This window comes from Portunus trituberculatus, chromosome 18 (genome assembly GCF_017591435.1).
Source record: "Portunus trituberculatus isolate SZX2019 chromosome 18, ASM1759143v1, whole genome shotgun sequence".
In the NCBI taxonomy this organism is placed as follows: Eukaryota; Metazoa; Arthropoda; class Malacostraca; order Decapoda; family Portunidae; genus Portunus; species Portunus trituberculatus.
In genome coordinates this window covers 27,112,729-27,132,728 of record NC_059272.1, presented here as the reverse complement: position 1 = coordinate 27,132,728, position 20,000 = coordinate 27,112,729, and the positions used below count along the sequence as shown (strand labels likewise).

The window sequence follows — 20,000 nt, the reverse complement described above, 5'->3', positions numbered from 1 at the left end:
GTGTGCGTGTGCGTGTGTCTATGTGTGTGTGTGTGGGCTTCGTGTCCGTCTGGGATCGATTTCAGTGAGGCACACACACACACACACACACACACACACACACACACACACACACAGAGAGAGAGAGAGAGAGAGAGAGAGAGAGAGAGAGAGAGAGAGAGAGAGAGAGAGAGAGAGAGAGAGAGAGAGAGAGAGAGAGAGAGAGAGAGAGAGAGAGAGAGAGAGAGAGAGAGAGAGAGAGATCCACCGAGTACAATGTTTGTAATCATTATTGTCTCATGGGATAAACAACTTGAAGGAAAATTCTCGTTAGGGAAATATCTCTCTCAACAAATACGAGTAAGAATATTACTGCTATTCACAGGGAACGATGATAAGGAGAATAGTTCTGTTGTGTAATTTTGCTACTTTTTCTGTTACTTTTTTTTCTCTTAACTTTTCTCGGTCGTAAAACTCCACTATCATTTGCAACGGTATGCAGTCTTTTCTTTCATGTAATTGGGCTTTACCATCATGCAATCTTGTGTTTGCTTCTAAAATCTCCGCTGAAAATGCTTATACCTGTGCAGACAAAACTAGGTCAGGAAAGCGGTACAAACACCTGGGAAATCCTCTAATTAGCGTGGCAGGTAGAACGTACGTAACTCACCTGTGGATCGTAACTCGAGCAACAGAAGTGGTTGAAAAATCATGACAAAGCTATATTGGTTCTGCTTGTGTTTTTTTTCATGAATTAAAATTACTCATTTTAAAGAAGAAAAATAGGTGTGTTGCATATAGACGAAGAAGGCGAGGGGAGTATAAGCCTGGGAGCATAGGAAGGGCAGGACAGGGGTGAGAGCTGTTTGCTGAAAGGGGAGGAAAAAGGCGAGGAAAGTGACAGATGCAAGTGTGGTTTTTGGGTCAGTAGCAAGTGGCGAGTGTCCAGAGTCATGAAAAAAGATGAGAAGCCACACTGGTACTTGAGAAAACTTCACGCGGAATATTTCTTGAAGGGCGTAGGATATTACAGTAATTTTTAACTGTTTCAATGCTTAAATTTTTTCCATAATCACCTCTTTTTAGACAGTTTTTCACCAGTTTTATTATAATTTCAGTTGGCTTGGTGTTAATGTATGCAAGGTGTGTTTCTACGGTGCTTCTTATTTTGACGGAAGGCGATATACCAGTTAAAGGGTTAAGGATGCGGAGTTTCAACAGGAGTGGTAAATATCTCTTACAAAGTTTGAATTTCTGACAGTCTTACGGTGCGACATGTTCAGCTTGTAGATGCTGCATGGTGTTAACTCTGAAGGCTACGAAAATAGTCTGATGCGAGTTTACAGTATAATCTTAAAAGACACGATTAGCACCATATAAACAATGAAGTAATTCCAATATTTTACTGGCTGTAGTTTTAATTATGTATAGTTGAGTCACTAAATACTCAAAATTGATAACCGATGCCATATTGTCCTTGGTAATCAAAAGTTGTGGTATTGCGGATGAGTTGTTCAGTTTCTGTGTCATTAAGATGATCGTTCTTACGTTGATACTGTAATTATTATGATATTTCCTTATATTTCGAGCCTTACGGGACGCATCAGACTCCCAGCAGTGTCAGATTTCCCTGAAGAATTGTGATCGATGTACAGACAGGTAGTGTGATTGACTGATGGATGTAGTGTCAGTGAAATATTCATAAGGTAACGTTCTCTCTCTCTCTCTCTCTCTCTCTCTCTCTCTCTCTCTCTCTCTCTCTCTCTCTCTCTCTCTCTCTCTCTCTCTCTCTCTCTCTCTCTCTCTCTCTCTCTCTCTCTCTCTCTCTCTCTCTCTCTCTCTCTCTCTCTCTCTCTCTCTCTCTCTCTCTCTCTCTCACACACACACACACACACACACACACCAGACATATCTTCGGCGCAGCTTGAGTCCTGTTCCGCCTCGTGTCTGTCCCTTGTTTGCCTGTCGTCCTCCCCACAGAAGGCGGCGGTGTCACTCAGCCCCACTTCGTCCTGTCCAGCTCTCCTCCGCCTTCCCTTTTATCTCTTGATTAAGAAAGCAAAATGTGACCTACTTCTTCCCAACTATTAATTAAGTGTGTGTGTTTAATTTTTTGTGTTCGTGTCCATGACTAAAGGCTACGATAACGAAGGAATCACTCATTTCACTACCATCACAGTTGCTTGATATTTTCTTTGTCATGTACGTTATATATTAGTTAAGAAAGCTTTTTTTTAATTTCAAACCATCAGTAGAGTAAGATTATTTCACTTTTCATGGTGTGCTTGTACGTTATATGTTGGTTAAGGATGCTTTTCTTCATTTCAAATCGTCAGTAAGGTATAATTATTTCACTTTTTTAAGGTGTGTAATACTCTTTCTGAGCCATCGTGGGGAGTTTTCAGTAAAATTCCAAAAAGGAGCACCTGCCTGCGGAATATTACACAAGGAGCTCAACACGGGAGGTCATTTTGCAGGAGATAGATGGTGGAAATTTCTTTACTTTTATATTTCGCGGTGGAGCAAAGGGCGCGCTTACTCTCGATCTCTCTCTCGTCCTCCCCTTTTTCCCCTTATTCATTCCCGTTGTGTCCCTCGCGTGTGGTCATGGCGGTCCACTTCCCTTGATTGCCTCCTGTCGGCGCCGTTATTGACTGTGCTTACCCTTCGGGAGTATGTAATTATGTCCTTGTGTCGTCCACGCCCCGCACTCTGCTGTTCCCTGGCCGCCCTTGTTCCCCGATTGCTGTACTCAACCCTGCCTCCCGCTCTGAAATTATGCACCTTACGTACTCTTTCCTATCTCCCATTCCTGCTCCCTACCGTACTGTCTTCAAACACGGTTGCTGCTCTCTCTCTCTCTCTCTCTCTCTCTCTCTCTCTCTCTCTCTCTCTCTCTCTCTCTCTCTCTCTCTCTCTCTCTCTCTCTCTCTCTCTCTCTCTCTCTCTCTCTCTCTCTCTCTCTCTCTCTCTCTCTCTCTCTCTCTCTCTCTCTCTCTCTCTCTCTCTCTCTCTCTCTCTCTCTCTCTCTCTCTCTCTCTCTCTCTCTCTCTCTCTCTCTCTCTCTCTCTCTCTCTCTCTCTCTCTCTCTCTCTCTCTCTCTCTCTCTCTCTCTCTCTCTCTCTCTCTCTCTCTCTCTCTCTCTCTCTCTCTCTCTCTCTCTCTCTCTCTCTCTCTCTCTCTCTCTCTCTCTCTCTCTCTCTCTCTCTCTCTCTCTCTCTCTCTCTCTCTCTCTCTCTCTCTCTCTCTCTCTCTCTCTCTCTCTCTCTCTCTCTCTCTCTCTCTCTCTCTCTCTCTCTCTCTCTCTCTCTCTCTCTCTCTCTCTCTCTCTCTCTCTCTCTCTCTCAACACGGCTCACACACACACACACACACACACACACACACACACACACACACACACACACACACACACACACACACACACACACACACACACACACACACACACACACACACACACACACACACACACACACACACACACACACACACAAGAATGATTCCAGAATTTGAAGGGATGACATATGAGGAGAGACTAAAGGCTATGGATCTACCAACCCTGGAACAAAGAAGGGAGAGGGGAGACCTGATACAAGTTTATAAATTGATCAACGGAATGGACCAAGTGGATAATGAGAAACTGATCCTGAGAGAAGAATATGACATCCGAAGCACAAGATCGCATAGTAAAAAGCTGAGAAAAGGAAGATGTCTGAGAAATGTTAAAAAATAAAGTTTCCCGCAAAGATGTATTGAGACGTGGAAGAGTTTAAATGAAGAAGTAGTGTCTGCAACGAGTGTGCATACTTTTAAAGTAAGATTGGATAAGTGTAGATATGGAGACGGGGCCACACGAGCATAAAGCCCAGGCCCTGTAAAACTACAACTAGGTAAATACAACTAGGTAAATACACACACACACACACACACACACACACACACACACACACACACACACACACACACACACACACACACACACACACACACACACACACACACACACACACACACACACACACACACACACACATACACCGCGTAGTGTAGTGGTTAGCACGCTCGACTCACAATCGAGAGGCCAGGGTTCGAGTCCCGGTAAGCGGCGAGGCAAATGGGCAAGCTTCTTAATGTGTGGCCCCTGTTCACCTAGAAGTAAATAGGTACGGGATGTAACTCGAGAGGTTGTGTCCTCGCTTTCCCGGTGTGTGTTGTGTGTTGATGTGGTCTCACTCCTACCCGAAGATCGGTCTATGAGCTCTGAGCTCGCTCCGTAATGGGGAAGACTGGCTGGGTGACCAGCAGACGACCGAGGTGAATTACATAGTTGCGTATCCTCTGAGTTAGTTTTATCACACTACTCTTCTCCTATTGAATATCACCTGCAAGTTACTACCAAGGCTGTCCTTCTTTACCACCCTGAACGCTTGCCATCCACCACTACCACCACCATAACCACCGTCCCCATCACCTTCTCTTGTCCTCACGCCACCATGCTAATCTGCACTAAGTTTGCTCGGAGTCTGTCCCCACCCCTTCATCTGCTGGCTTGGGATTGTACAGATGGAAACAGAAAAGCTTGAGTTACGTGGTGTTGAAGGGAGTAACTGGTATCTCTTCAATTATACTGTAGTGGTTTATTTATTTTGTTTTTATTTTTAAACTGTTAATGGAAATTCGATACTTTTTTCCCCTCATTTAATTCATATTAGGAAGAAAAGATGCTACCTAGGAAAAATATAGCTATTGGTACTGAATTATAAGAAAAAGTGTTCGAGTGTTTCTGTTGTTGTCAGCCAGGTCTTCATTTCTAATACTGTAATTTTGCAGTACAATGATTTATTAAAATCAAGACCCCCATCGGAATAAATGAAAGGCTTGAGGCTCGCAGGTAAGAAATAATGGCAGGTAATTACGTGTTTTATTTGCACAGGGATAATATATTTTTTCAAAGCAGCACAGCTAGACAATGAAAAATTGACGGCATATCTTAATTTCCTCAAAAAGTTATGCATTTTTTATGTGCACGTGCAGGAAGTAAAGCCAGGCAATGACGCGCCGTAAACTGCCTGGAGAGTTATGCATTTTTTATCCACATAGCTGGAAGATAAAACCAGATTGTGACTTGCTATAAATTGTGCAAAGTGACCATAGTTTTTAACAGGACAGGTGGACAATAAAGGCAGGCGGTGACTTGTCATAAATGGCATAAAGTTATCACATTTTTCAACAGTGCAGGGAGTAGACAGTTAAATTAAATGTTGCATCTTAAATTGCCAGGAAGCTTATGCATTTCTATTCTGTGTGTTGAAGAATTCTGCACCTTAAACTATCGTAAAAGCTCTTAATTTTATAACTGCATGTTAGACAGTAATGCAAGGCCATGAGAAATCTTAGATTGGCCGAAACATTATGCAATTAACCACACAGGAAGATCATGAGCTTCCTCGTATAGCAACGAAAAAATCAAGCATTCATAACCACACACGGAGACAAGCAAACCACGTGATAACGTATCTTAGATTGCCTGAAATTTATGACTTTTTACTACACAGATAAGAATTAAACCAACCAGTCAGTTTTTTATCTTTTTTTTTCTTAGGCACGTAAAGCGTGTTAGTACCACGCTGCACCGCCGTCAGCTGAAACTACCACTTTTACGTTCCCGACGTGGCTCGTCATCTAACCCTCCCAACACAACTCACGTAACTCCACGCCACTTGTCCCCCACTCCTCCTCCTCCTCCTCCTCCTCCTCCTCCTACTCCTCTTCTTGCTTCAGACATGTATGCAAAAGGGTCTTATTTTTACTAAACGTTCAGGCGCAGAGAAAAAAAATAAGGAAAAGAAAACATTACATTGCTTCACGTAAAGCTGCATGGAAAGAAGGAACGAGCAAGTTCATAGCGAGTCTTCGAGAAAGTTTTCCTCGGTCCGTGGCTTAAGACTGAAAGTTCCTAAAGGCGGCGCTCCCCGGCCTCTTCACGTGTGTCATGTTTCCTCTTTTCCCATCCAGGCGGCACGGGGAAGTCTTGACGCCGCCCAGCTCACTTTTCTCCTAACGATGGAAGAGAAAAGAGAGAGAGAGAGAGAGAGAGAGAGAGAGAGAGAGAGAGAGAGAGAGAGAGAGAGAGAGAGAGAGAGAGAGAGAGAGAGAGAGAGAGAGAGAGAGAGAGAGAGAGAGAGAGACGGAACAAAACTATTCCTCCTGAGAATGCAACAACAACATCGCGCTAGCTCAATGTGTATTGGGTGGATTGATTACTTAGTCACAATGAGATCGAAAATACGTTAAATCACAGGCTGGAATTCATATTAATTAACGTGTGAGGTGTGCCTGCTGCATAAATCAAGGCAAATCCTCAGTGAGTGGCGGAGAACCGATTTCAAGGGAGAATATTGGCGCGTGCAACACCAAGCCCTGCAAATTGCCTTCAGTGCCCGCCTCTTGTGTCACTCACTCCTCGCAAATATAAGTCTCAACAAAGATGGAATATAAACGTTAATGCAGGTTTGAGCGTTGAGGGAAACAATAACTGACCAAAATACCAATAACAAACACGTCTTTATGTTCGTATAAATTTGTTGGGTATTAGTTTGAATCCTAATATTCTTTTTCTGAAGCCAATTTTCTATGCTTTTCATATGTTACGAGATGCAATGTAATGGACGCATCTCTCCAATTATTTGCACATTTTTAAATACTGAATAAAGGAGGATGCGTGTTTTTGCTTGTTATTTTATGGTTAGATATCAGTTAAAGACTTCTGGCGGAAAAAAAAAACCAGGGATGGCTTAGTACACACACACACACACACACACACACACACACACACACACACACACACACACACACACACACACACACACACACACACACACACACGCAAACACACACACACACACACACACACACACACACACACACACACACACACACACACACACACACACACACACACACACACACACACACACACACACACACACACACACACACACACACACACACACACACACACACACACGAATTCAACATCACATAGAAACATTAAGACAAATAGATAATAGATAATCAGGAAACTACTGAGGCATAAAAATAAATGAAAAATAAAAGAAGTAGCAATAAATGAATAGACAAAAGCGAAAATTAACTCCTGAAGGAAATTCTAAGGAGTATGCAAGGAATCACAACACTTTTAAGGTTACACGCATCGCCTTACGCCAGAGTGACAGACGAACCCTGAGTATCCCTTAATGAGCATAACGAGGGATACCAAGGGCCGCCCAAGGACATTATTAAGAAAAGGCCTCACATTTCATTTCCACCTTGCACGTACACTCCCAGGCTTACAGGTATACATGATGAGGGGTAAACGTCTCTCTCTCTCTCTCTCTCTCTCTCTCTCTCTCTCTCTCTCTCTCTCTCTCTCTCTCTCTCTCTCTCTCTCTCTCTCTCTCTCTCTCTCTCTCTCTCTCTCTCTCTCTCTCTCTCTCTCTCTCTCTCTCTCTCTCTCTCTCTCTCTCTCTCTCTCTCTCTCTCTCTCTCTCTCTCTCTTTCTCTCTCTCTCTCTCTCTCTCTCTCTCTCTCTCTCTCTCTCTCTCTCTCTCTCTCTCTCTCTCTCTCTCTCTCTCTCTCTCTCTCTCTCTCTCTCTCTCTCTCTCTCTCTCTCTCTCTCTCTCTCTCTCTCTCTCCCTACACAGTTTCTGAAACACAAAATGAAGAATAATAATATGCTTGACAGGCAACACAAAGTAATGATGGTGATGGTGGTGGTGGTGGTGGTGGGGGTGGTGTATGGGATGGTGGTAGTGGTGGTGGTGGTGGTGATGGTGGTGGTGGTGAATGGGGGTGGGGGAAGGATGAGATCGATAGTGGTGGGACATGAAGTAATATGATGTTCGTTTTATCTGTTTGTTTATCTTTGTGTGTGTGTGTGTGTGTGTGTGTGTGTGTGTGTGTGTGTGTGTGTGTGTGTGTGTGTGTGTGTGTGTGTGTTTGGGTAAGTGAGTCGCGAGCAGGAAAGGCAAAAAAAAGTACTCCCAAAAATACAAAATGAAAAGGAAAAATAAAGTTGATACCATCTTAATCATACACGTGTCGGAATGTGCTGCCACAAAAACACAATCTTTTCCTATGGTTCTCATTCGTACTCTATCAACGCGTTCCCCCCTCTCCCCACCCCCCTCCCTCCTTATACCTTCATACCTCCTTCACTCTCCTCCTCCCAGTATCCTTCCTTCCCTACCTCCATCTGTTCCTCCTTACCTCCATATCTTGTCTGTCCATCTTACCGCTCCCTTGTCACTCATTCCTCTTTTCTTTCCCTCCTTTCTGTGTCTCCTTTCATATTCCTACCTTAATTAATCCTGTGTACCTCCTATTTTGTGTTTCTACTTCCTCCATTTCTTTCTCGTACCATTTCTCCCTACTTTTCATTTCTCTTCATTTCTCAGTTCTTCTCTCCATTCCTTTCTTATATTTTTATTTATTCTTCCTTCCCATTTCCCATCTTCCTCTGCTTGTCTTGTCTCCACTCCTGCCTTGTTTATTCCCTTTCCCTCTCCGTTCCTCCGTCGTTTTCTGCGTCCCTCCCGTCTTTACTAACATGGCACCGAACACTATTCTTTCCCAGCTCGGTGATTACAGGCCACTTAAGTCTTCTTGTACTTACGCAGCGCATAGACGCGGACGTAACAATGATGGACAGTGTCTGTGTTAGGGGGACGGTGCTTCTTCCCTGTGTACTCTCTACTTACGTGATGTGGAAATGTAAAATTCTTAAGTAAATACAGAGACCACATGCGCTTCAGAATGTTTGTGTTTGTTAATGTGCGTAGTGTGTGTGTGTGTGTGTGTGTGTGTGTGTGTGTGTGTGTGTGTGTGTGTGTGTGTGTGTGTGTGTGTCTTTGTGTGGTGGTTTTCCTTGTCTCCCCTTCACCTTGTTACCTTTATCTCTGTTCCAGATTCGCATTACGGTCTGTATTTTTCATTATCGCATTTACCTTTGTTATTTTTTGTTAGCTTGTCTTTGTTATATTACTTCTTTGTGTGTGTGTGTGTGTGTGTGTGTGTGTGTGTGTGTGTGTGTGTGTGTGTGTGTGTGTGTGTGTGTGTGTGTGTGTGTGTGTGTGTGTGTGTGTGTGTGTGTGTGTGTGTGTGTGTGTGTGTGTGTGTGTGTGTGTGTTTCAGCGTCGGTTTGTAGTTGTTAATGATTCGAGAACAAACACATTATTATATCTATCTTTTAATTCTTGTCTGTTTTTTTTTGTCTCATGATTCCTTCTTCTGCTTTATTTTGTCTCGGGTTTCTTTCATATATTGGTCTTTTTTTCTTTCTTTATTTCACTTTCTGAGATTTTCTCGGTTAAGTTTTTCCATCCCTTACCCACCGCCTATGGTTTCTCTCTTTCTTTCCCACGTCTAAGTCTTTCTCGTTCTTTCGTGACACCAAGAAATATCACAGTACAATAACTTTTTTATGTGGCGATCCTAAGCTTGCGCTGCTTTGCCTCATACTCGCCTCTCCATCGTCACATGACTTCTCAGGATATATATATATATATATATATATATATATATATATATATATATATATATATATATATATATATATATATATATATATATATATATATATATATATATATATATATATATATATATATATATATATGTGTATGTGTGTGTGTGTGTGTGTGTGTGTGTGTGTGTGTGTGTGTGTGTGTGTGTGTGTGTGTGTGTGTGTGTGTGTGTGTGTGTGTGTGTGTGTGTGTGTGTGTGTGTGTGTGTGTGTGTGTGTGTGTGTGTGTGTGTGTGTGTGTGTGTGTGTGTGTGTGTTTGTATGTGATGTGTATGAACATCATGTATGCACGTGGAGGTCTAATTTCGTGCTGTTTTTTTTTTCCTTGTTGTTAGGTAGGAAGACATTTGAATAAAGAATGCTGTCTCACAGTCTTTGTGGAATAGTTCTCATTTGCATGATTCATGTGGAGGTCCTTGTGTAAGGTGCTTTACATTAACGTATATTGAATATATCTAGTACACTCCCTTGAGGAAGGAAAACTACAGACACAACTTACGCTTGAGCTCGTAGGCAGTGGTGGCGGCGGCGAGAACAGCCAGGAGGCCCACGACGCTCTTCAGGAAACACTTAGGCCGATAGCTGGTCCCCCGTGACATTTTTCGAGCCGAGACTGACGACGCACAGCCTCTTTTTGCGTCTGAATCCTCATTCCATCTCACAGGGCTCGTCTTAGGGGCGTGGCTGCGTGGTGTGGTTCGTGCGGAAGGCTGTGGGTAAGGTGCAGGAGTTTGTGGTCTTGAATTTGGTGGATGGTCCTTTGGGGCTGGTGTGGCAATAAGCTGCGGAGCGGGGATGAAGTCTTCTGACAGCGGCCATGTGGAATTGAAGACTATTTCGATACTAGGCTGAGTGAAGTCTGACACGTTGTTCATAGTTCCAGCGGACACAATCGCGCCCTGGACGACGGAAGAGCTGCTGAAAGTGTCAAGGAGGAGACACGGTGGTAGTGGGGATTGAATTCCTGGCAGACTCAGAGAAGCACCAACAGCGAGACCCAGTGTAGAGAGGGCCGGCAAGGTGGCGGCCTCCCCTTGGCGGACACAAGAGAAAGGGAATTCACTCTGTGATGGCAACGACAACACATCACCGACGGAACACAGTGAAAAGGAGGACAAGACGGGATTCAGCCTCAGGTCGACAAAGGTTAGGGAAACAGACAGTGACCAGGGTTGTGAGGGAGGTAATGGTGGTGCAAAATTTACGTCAAAATAAGATTCTTTGGCATCCTCTAGTAATGAAAAAGCTAAAGTATAGGTCCAAGTGTAACCATTTTCACATGGAACATTAGTCAAGGCACGGCGCCGGCACGCCTGAGGGGGAAGGGCGGGACAAGGCGAAGCTGGTGCACTGTCCCAGGCTTGCCTGTCCGCTTCGCTATGGCCACACACGTCCAGCAGTGTCTCGCACCCATCGAGGCCTGAAAGCACAGCGCACCAACAACACCGACTCTTTTTAGAAGACCAAAGAGCTCTCGGGCCTTGTCTAAGATGTGCATTTTTCCACACAGTGCAACAACCATCGTCACCGCCATAACTACCATCACTACCACCTTTAGTTACTCTCACCCACACCACAAGGGGGTCACACGGTTCGCTATTCTGGTCTTCATTAGTGATTCTGGACACCAAATCGCCCACATTCATGTTCCACCTCCGCCGCACCGTTCTCAGTGCCCACCGCCGACACTGGACATGGCTGGCAAGGTGCACCACAAAATGGGCAGGCGAGCAACAGCGACACACGCACCGTCAGTGGAGGACGAGGGGTGACTCAGTGTGGGGCGCGCCAGGGCATCGTGGTGGCGTGCAGGACTCCCTGGCGTCAGGTCTGAAATGTGAGAGAGAGAGAGAGAGAGCTATATTTATGGTAGCACAAACTCTTCTGTTCAGCTGAGAAGGCAGCCGAGCGCAGGGACAGGTAACCCAAAAAATTGGAAGTGTATCAAGAGTGAGGAAAGCAAAACTGACTTAAATGTGGAGTAAATAACGATATTTAACCGTACTTAAAGAATAGAATAAGGAAGTGTAAAATATGCAGCAATAAAATAGATGCGTCAGGCATTTTAACAATAAAACCTGCATATTCATATAAGCTGCCTGAGAAGAAAACGAAAGGCTCGTATTTTATCCGGGAGGTAATGAGCTGGTCACGTGATTAGATCGACTGATTGGAATAAGAATTAACTATTGATTCACCTTTCCGGCAGCCCGTCAATATAATCATTTGTGCTAATTAATTCCTTCCTCTTAAGATCCGGAGCCGCCATTCTGATTCAAGCAGGACATAAATAAGAGACGTAATGCGATCGCAGTCACATGCAAGGCTTCCCAGAACTATTAATCTGCCACTAGTGACGGCAGGCGATAAGCGGCGACGACTTAACCTCGACGCGTCACTAACCCCGCGACGCGAGGCAAGACGCCAGAACACCGCGAGGACCACAAGCAGTGACGGCAATAAAAGACGAAAAAAGACAAAATGCAATAAGAGTGAGAACAAAATAAAGAAATAGAAGAGAAAAAGAGGCGTGCAAAATACGACTGTCCTTGATGAATCTAAGAAAATTTAAGAGACGATCTCTTTTACTTTTGCAGAGCCACTGGAAACTGGTGACCTTTTGGGAAGCCACCGCGAGACTATTGTTTGGTGACCTTAGAGGACGGGAAGGACATGTGGGAAGGAAAAGGAAAGAGAGAGAGAGAGAGAGAGAGAGAGAGAGAGAGAGAGAGAGAGAGAGAGAGAGAGAGAGAGAGAGAGAGAGAGAGAGAGAGAGAGAGAGAGAGAGAGAGAGAGAGAGAGAGAGAGAGAGAGAGAGAGAGAGAGAGAGAGAGAGAGAGAGAGAGAGAGAGAGAGAGAGAGAGAGAGAGAGAGAGAGAGAGAGAGAGAGAGAGAGAGAGAGAGAGAGAGAGAGAGAGAGAGAGAGAGAGAGAGAGAGAGAGAGAGAGAGAGAGAGGTGGGGGGGAGACGTTAGGAGGTGACCTGTGCCAACAAATGCTGCTCTTATGGCCTCATTTGTCACACTCGCCTGCCCATTACTCGGGTTTCGGGTGCACGGCGCGACAAGGGGACAGGAGGCTTAAAACAATGCGCTGCAGCCTTGACTTGACGCGGAGGACGATTTGACTCAACGCAGACCTCACCCGTTTAGGAATCGTCTTCAAACGTACCCGGTTGCTGCTACATGGACTCGCAGTTGCCGAGGTAAGCGGGGAACGTTGTTAGTCGCGCAGGACGACCCATACAGCTGCCTCTTGCTTTTCCTTAGATACTTGTACGACTTACCGACCGCCGCATTCCTGGGAGGACACTAGCATGAAGGGGAAAGAAAAAAAAAAAAGAAAAGTCGGAAGGGAAAAAAAGTATTTTTTCGTTCCGTGGCCTAACTTTCTTTTTCTTCCCAAATTGTTCTTAGTCCCGCGATTGCATTCCTTTCCGGATTTAGAAGCGCGTGGCATTGCTTAGTGTTTTGGTCTGTCCACTCTGCTGTCGCCGCTTTCTCTCACAGAGCACCGAGACGCGGCCAGACCACGAGTTAATGCACGTTATGTCAAGGCAGAGAACGCGTCCTAGCTGTTGTTGTGCTGTTAACAAAGAGGCGGCGTGTTTTGTAGCTCACGGCCATGTAACCTAAGCACTGGAAAATCCTAAGATGGCGTCCTCCTCCTCCTCCTTCTCCTCCTCCTTCTCCTTCTCCTTCTCCTTCTCCTTCTCTCCTTCTCCTCCTCCTCCTCCTCCTCCTCCTCCTCCTCCTCCTCCTCCTCCTCCTCCTCCTCCTCCTCCTCCTCCTCCTCCTTCTTCTCCTTCTCCTCTCTCCTCCTCCTCCTCCTCCTCCTCCTCCTCCTCCTCCTCCTCCTCCTCCTCCTCCTCCTCCTCCTCCTCCTCCTCCTCCTCCTCCTTCTTCTTCTCCTTCTCCTCCTCTTCCTCCTCTTTCATCTTCTTCTTCTTCTTCTTCTTCTTCTTCTTCTTCTTCCTCCTCCTCCTCCGCGGCTCGGCGTCTCGCGTGGTGCGGGTTTGCTCCAGGGGTGAACAGCCGGGAAATGAGATGATTCTGCTGCGGAAAAAGTAGGAAACAGCGTCCTGAAGGCATTGTTACTTCATCTGCTTTATGAGGTTGTCTCTCTCCCCTTGCAGCAACCCGCCGCCTTCACCGCTCCTGTTAGGTTTCGGATCTCTGTGTTTGCTTAAGTGGAGAGAACGCCGGAGGGTGGGAGAGAAGGAAGCGAAGGGAAGAAGAGGGAACGTGGAGCCTCCCCAGTGTGTTCCTCAGGCCGTAATACCTGACGTACAGTTCCCAGAGTCATCGAAGATCCGCGCTGATCTGGGTGTCTATTGCATCCCGTGACTGGATCGTGTGCACAAAAAATACATAATTCCATTTTAGTGCGCAATAGAGTAAGGAGGATGGTTATCTGTCACGTGAGAAGGCCGCAGCCCACCCAGAACCAGTCTCGTGCGGGTGTCGGCAAAACCAGACTCGTGAATATTCGAGAAATACGCAGTGTGACCTTCTCGCCTGCAGGCACGCCACCACCAGCGGGCGGGGCGTGTTCCTTCCCACTATGATTACCCTGAGCCCTAGAGGAGAGATGGGCCACACCCTCGCCGCGTTATAAATGACTTTCTATTATAGTGACCAGAGGATGTGCAGCGGCTTACAGTTCTCCCCTCAATCGCAGTGCAGAAATAAACTCTGGGATAAAAAAAGGAATGTAAGGTGAAGAAAAATGAATAGGTGAGGACTTTAAATTCCAGTGATAAAATTCGAAATGTGAAGGACGGGAAGGAAAGCATGTAATTAACGGACCAGCGTGGGATCGTTTAGAGACAGGGAAGTTTCGAGGCGCGGGTGTAAAAGGTCGTCGCCAGCAAATTGTTTCACTGTCACGACACGAAGATGCGTGGGACCCTACCTACCTTGCTACCTACAGGCGCGAGCATTGATCCGCCAGGCGCCACCGCACCGCCCACCTCATTCATCCCTCCGACACAACTAGGATCGCCAAATATGATAGTGTATGTGTGTGTGTGTGTGTGTGTGTGTGTGTGTGTGTGTGTGTGTGTGTGTGTGTGTGTGTGTGTGTGTGTAAGGGGAGGTGTGCGTGGGTGAGTGTAGCTTCATGTGTGGGAGGGATAGGTCTGTGTCGCCGCGTCTCACTATGACCAGAGGTGTGTATGTGTGTGTGTGTGTGTGTGTGAGGGTTGAGGCTGGGGGCAGGGACGGTGATTGGAGGAGGACACTGCTGTTGCGACTGTTAATTGTTGTTGACATTGACGATTAACCCATCGGCTTCCTCATCGGGCCAGACGCGAGGCAGCTGACCAAACTGACTGCCGGGCGCCGCGTTGCTGTTGTCATTGTTGTTGTCGTTGGCGCTGTTCTTGTACTGACGCCATTAAATTTACAGTAATGTTTTCCTTGGTTAAGAGTGTTTGTGTTCATTATTATTCATAGTAGTAGTAGTAGTAGTAGTAGTAGTAGTAGTAGTAGTAGTAAAAGTAATAGAAGTAGTACTAGTAGTAGTAGTGATAAAATATTACCTCGACCACCATTTTGTCGGTGATTCTTAGACAGATCGGATAGTTTATCGTGCTAAACACACACACACACACACACACACACACACACACACACACACACACACACACACACACACACACACACACACACACACACACACACACACACACACACACACACACGGTAGGGAAGCGCTGTTTCTGTGGGAGTGCCAGGTTGTATTCCCAGCGAGCATCGTGCCGCGGCGAACACTAAGGCTTCGGCGGGAAGGGACTCCAAAACAAGTAATCAAACCCAGAGCCTCTCACCGGGGTGGGATGCGAAAGTTACTTCATTAGGAAATAGCAGCAGTAGTAGTAGTAGAAGTAGTAGTAGTAGTAGTAGTAGTAGTAGTAGTAGTAGTAACAGTAGTAGTAGTAGTAATTGTAGTAGTAGTAGTTGTTGTTGTTGTTGTAGTTGTTGTAGTTGTTGTAGTTATAGTGGTAGTAGTAAAAATAGTGATGGTGGTAGTAGTAGTAGTAGTAGTAGTAGTAGTAGTAGTAGTAATAGTAGTAAGAATAGTATTAATTGTTGTTAGCAGTAGTATTAGTTGTTGTTAGCAGTAGTAGTAGTTGTAGTAGTAATTATTGTAGCAGTATAGTAGTTGTTGCTGTTAGTAGTAGAAGCAGTAATTATTGCCGCTTTTGCGATTATCGTTTCTGTTATCGTTGTCAGTGTTATCTTTGAATAATTTCCCAGAGTCGAACACACACGTCGCGGCGGAGCACTTGCAGTATTGAAGAGCTGCGTATAGGGTATTGTCCGGTGTGGGCGGGAGGCATGTTTTCAAGCACCTACTTGCCATTCATGATAGGCATCTGCCATCCCGAAGCCCTCAGTAAGTCATGAAGGCGAAGCCAATGCCAAAGTCACGATACAAGGAGAAGCTGGAACCTCTGCCTAAAAATAACTTTATTAAGTCAAGACCACTTTAGCCTGGGGTGTGAATGTAACTCGTTTCCCTTTTGTGTGTTCATTCTCCTTCGCACACTGTATCAGGGGAAGGCCCACTAATAACGTGCCCTAATTAGTATATTGAAACGTTGTTCAGCTTTTTATTATTTTCCTACAACAAATAAGACTTACCTAATTCTCACAGCGCTGAGAGAGAGAGAGAGAGAGAGAGAGAGAGAGAGAGAGAGAGAGAGAGAGAGAGAGAGACGGAGGCGAGCACCTGCCGTGCGCTGACTTGCAGCACAAGAAGCTTAGGCAATGTTTTGTGAAGAAGGAAAATTGAATAGAACGAGAAGACGTGCATGCAAAAATATTGTGTAAATCATTCTTGCTTGATCGTTTTAGTATTTCTTGTTGCTCCTGAATGGCAAGTAAAAATGTAAATGTGAAAGGAGAAAATGCATGAATATAAAAATACAGCATTGTTCTTCAGTGGTCGTGAATGCCTGCCAGTGACGAGCAGCGATGAATGGTGGACGCAGCTTTGACAGTTTTATAATGGAGTATGCCTGAGGATTATCTTAATGCTGATCAAAGGTTTGCGAAATGTAATAAACAAGATGGAAAATATTAAGGCATTTGATCAACAGTGATGAAAAGGGATTGCATGATTTAGGTGACGGTTAACGGGGGATAAGTGAGCGTGATAAATATTTAGCGGCATATTAAACCTTGATGAACCTGGGAAATGAAAAAAAAGAGCCCCAGGTAATCCTAAAACTAATACGTATGCATCCACATTTCTGCCTATTTATACACCTGTGTGTTTGTCTGTTGGTGTGCATGTACGTTTGTCTGACTGGCTGTTGGCTTTTCCATTTGTATGTATTCCCTTTTCTCAATTAATCTCCGCTAGTCTGTGTGTGTGTGTGTGTGTGTGTGTGTGTGTGTGTGTGTGTGTGTGTGTGTGTGTGGTTGTATGTTTTTATATTTATATGTATGTATGTATGTATGTATGCATGATGTATAAATCTATATGTACGTATCTATTTGTCAACTTTTCAATTCATGTGTTCGTTTATTTATTCGCTGGTCCATTTGTGAATGTATTTCTCTCTCTCTGTCTTTCATTATTTCTTTCTCTTTTCTTTCTTTAATTATTCTACTTATCTGTCTGTCTATCTATCTACCGTATTGATGAATGTCTGTATGCATGTGTCAATCTATCTATCGCTTTGTAAATGTATCTATATTTTCGCTTTTTATATGTAAGAGGGAGCACTGGAAAAGGGCAACAAAAGGACTATAAAAAGACCAACGATAGCTGCCACTTCCCCAGAGATGTATTCAAAAGAGTTATCCAAAATATGAGGATTTCTATCTTTACTTTTCTTTTCATCGGTCTGTCTGCAAATACATTGATTTCCATGAAGCTCTAGCTAACGTCTACATTTGAAAAGTTGTTCATTTAAGACACGGATGCAGGATACAGAAAAGAAGAGGTCGAAGATTGTAAGTGGAGATAAACTTGAATATTATATATATATATATATATATATATATATATATATATATATATATATATATATATATATATATATATATATATATATATATATATATATATATATATATATATATATATATATATATATATATATATATATATATATATATATATATATATATATATATATATATATATATATAATTTTATGTAAGAGGGAAAAGCCATAGAAAATTGGAAATACAGAAGCAAGTAATTAGTTCCATAGTTTACCATAGAAAGGTATGAATGATTTACAGTACTGGTTAACTCTTGCATTAGGGAGTTGGATAGAGTAGAGGGTGAGAGGAAGAAAAAGACTTGTGCAGCGATGCCACAGGAGGAGGAAAAGACTGCATTTAGCAAGATCGGAAGAGTAGTTAGCATAAAAATAGCAATAGAGGATAGCAAGTGATGCAGCATTTCGGCGGTGAGAAAGAGGCTAAAGACAGTCTGTCAAAGGAAAGGAATTGATAAGACGAAAAAAATTTGAGTCCACCCTATCTGATAAAACTGTGAATCGAATCCCCCCAAACATGCGAAGAGTACTACATATATGGTCGGACAAGGCCCTTGGGGTGTGAGAAAACTGACAGAGACGCCTCAGAACACCTAACTTCATACAAGCTGTTTTAGGAAGATATGAGATTTGACGTTTCCAGTTTAGGTTATAGGTAAATGACAGACCGAGGATATTCAGTGTAGATGAGGAGGACATTTGGGTGTCATTGAGGAAGAGGAGATATTGGTCTGAACACAATATTCAGCGGAAAGAAGAAGTATAAAGACAGACGAACACATAGTAACTGAATATGCTTCTCTCACATTCAATACACCACTAGGTAAATGACCTACGGTGATTCAACATTCACAACACAACATTCAACAGTGACGAATTACAGAATGATAGTAATATTAGAAAAAAATTCTGGAAAGAAGCCAACAGGTTATGGGTTTTGTGAATTGGATGGCTTTGGAACCTTTGGAACTTTGATAGCAAGAGAGGAGGCATAAGGCGAAGGGAAGAGGAGATTTATACCTTAACGATCAGATGGAGAGTCTCATGTAAACCTTCTTGTCAGACATCCATCACTGCAATGAGTGAAACACACACACAAACAGCACACACACACACACACACACACACACACACACACACACACACACACACACACACACACACACACACACACACACACACACACACACACACACACACACACACACACACACACACCCGAGAGAGAGAGAGAGAGAGAGAGAGAGAGAGAGAGAGAGAGAGAGAGAGAGAGACAGAGAGAGAGAGAGAGAGAGAGCGAGAGAGAAGGAGCGCTGATACGTGAACAAGAGTCATCTCATTGAAAGTCAAATAGTAGTAAGTTCTGCTTCGGATTCTTCTATCCAGTACAGGACAAAAATAAAAGAAGAAAACACCAGAGTCACTAGTTCTGATGGTTTCTGGACACCTTCAGTACAACAAATGAAACTGAAAGAAAAATTGCGATCATAGGAAACTACAATAAAAAAATGCAAGATAAAAATAAGAAGGAGATAGCAGAAAATAAGTAAATAAATGAAAGTTTTTGTTGATCGTACCATTAAGAGTACCGGGAACACGAGTGAGGGGTCAGACGTGGTAGTGTTGATCATTAAGAGAGGTAGAATTGAAGAAGCTTCTCGCCAAGCTTGTTAGTAAAGAAGAGTGACAGCTGGGGACGTCATTTCGTGGTACTGAGATTTCTACGAAGGAAGGGCAGTAGTGTTTCAAGGTAATATCGTCATAGGATTTTTAATAACTAGAGTCAGTTGAGAGATACACGAGTAGAATTATTGTGACCTAGAGAGAACGGTGAATAAGATCTAATGTTTGGCAGATATCGTAGAATTATAGATATTTGGTGTTAATGCTTGACTTTTTTGAGGAGCATATTCCTCACCAAACTCTGGATAATAAAGAAAAATGGCTGGAGGAAAAAGGAAAGAACACAATGACAGTTGCGACCAAACACTGCACAGACGTTGTAGAATTATAGTTATGTTTTCCTTAACAAATATTTACAAGACCTACACTATAGCAACTCCAAATTAAAAATAGATACAAAAAAAAAAAAAAAAGGGAGGAAAGACCGCGGGGGACGAAACCAATACAAACAAGAGAACTCATAACACTGAATCCTGGCGGGCAGTATGATGAGTGTTGGAAGTCAGGAGAAGAGGCACTGCGCTCCCTGTTGCCAAAAATTAAGACCACGAAACTTGCACTCGCTGATACAGAAAAGACAAAACATCTATTTTAACACCTTTTAGAGACAATACCTTGAGTGCGGCATGATTAAGAGATGGCTTTAATCTAGTATATAGAATAGAAGAAAGAGGCGTAGAGAGAGAGAGAGAGAGAGAGAGAGAGAGAGAGAGAGAGAGAGAGAGAGAGAGAGA

The 20,000-nt window shown here is 43.8% G+C and overlaps 1 protein-coding gene across 3 annotated transcripts in view; it reads right to left on the bottom strand.

The window, feature by feature from the left end:
* LOC123505771 (nephrin-like) overlaps positions 1 to 20,000 on the bottom strand; it is a 179,385-nt gene that overhangs the window by 86,642 nt on the left and 72,743 nt on the right. For 2 of the 3 annotated variants that reach the window (XM_045257440.1, XM_045257442.1), the window contains exon 2: positions 10,064 to 11,394. The exons of the other annotated variant lie outside the window; for it this stretch is intronic. In XM_045257440.1, the coding sequence (XP_045113375.1) occupies positions 10,064 to 11,210 (1,147 nt within the window). In that variant the 5' untranslated portion in view covers positions 11,211 to 11,394. The remainder of the gene's footprint in view (positions 1 to 10,063; positions 11,395 to 20,000) is intronic. 3 annotated transcript variants of the gene reach the window in all.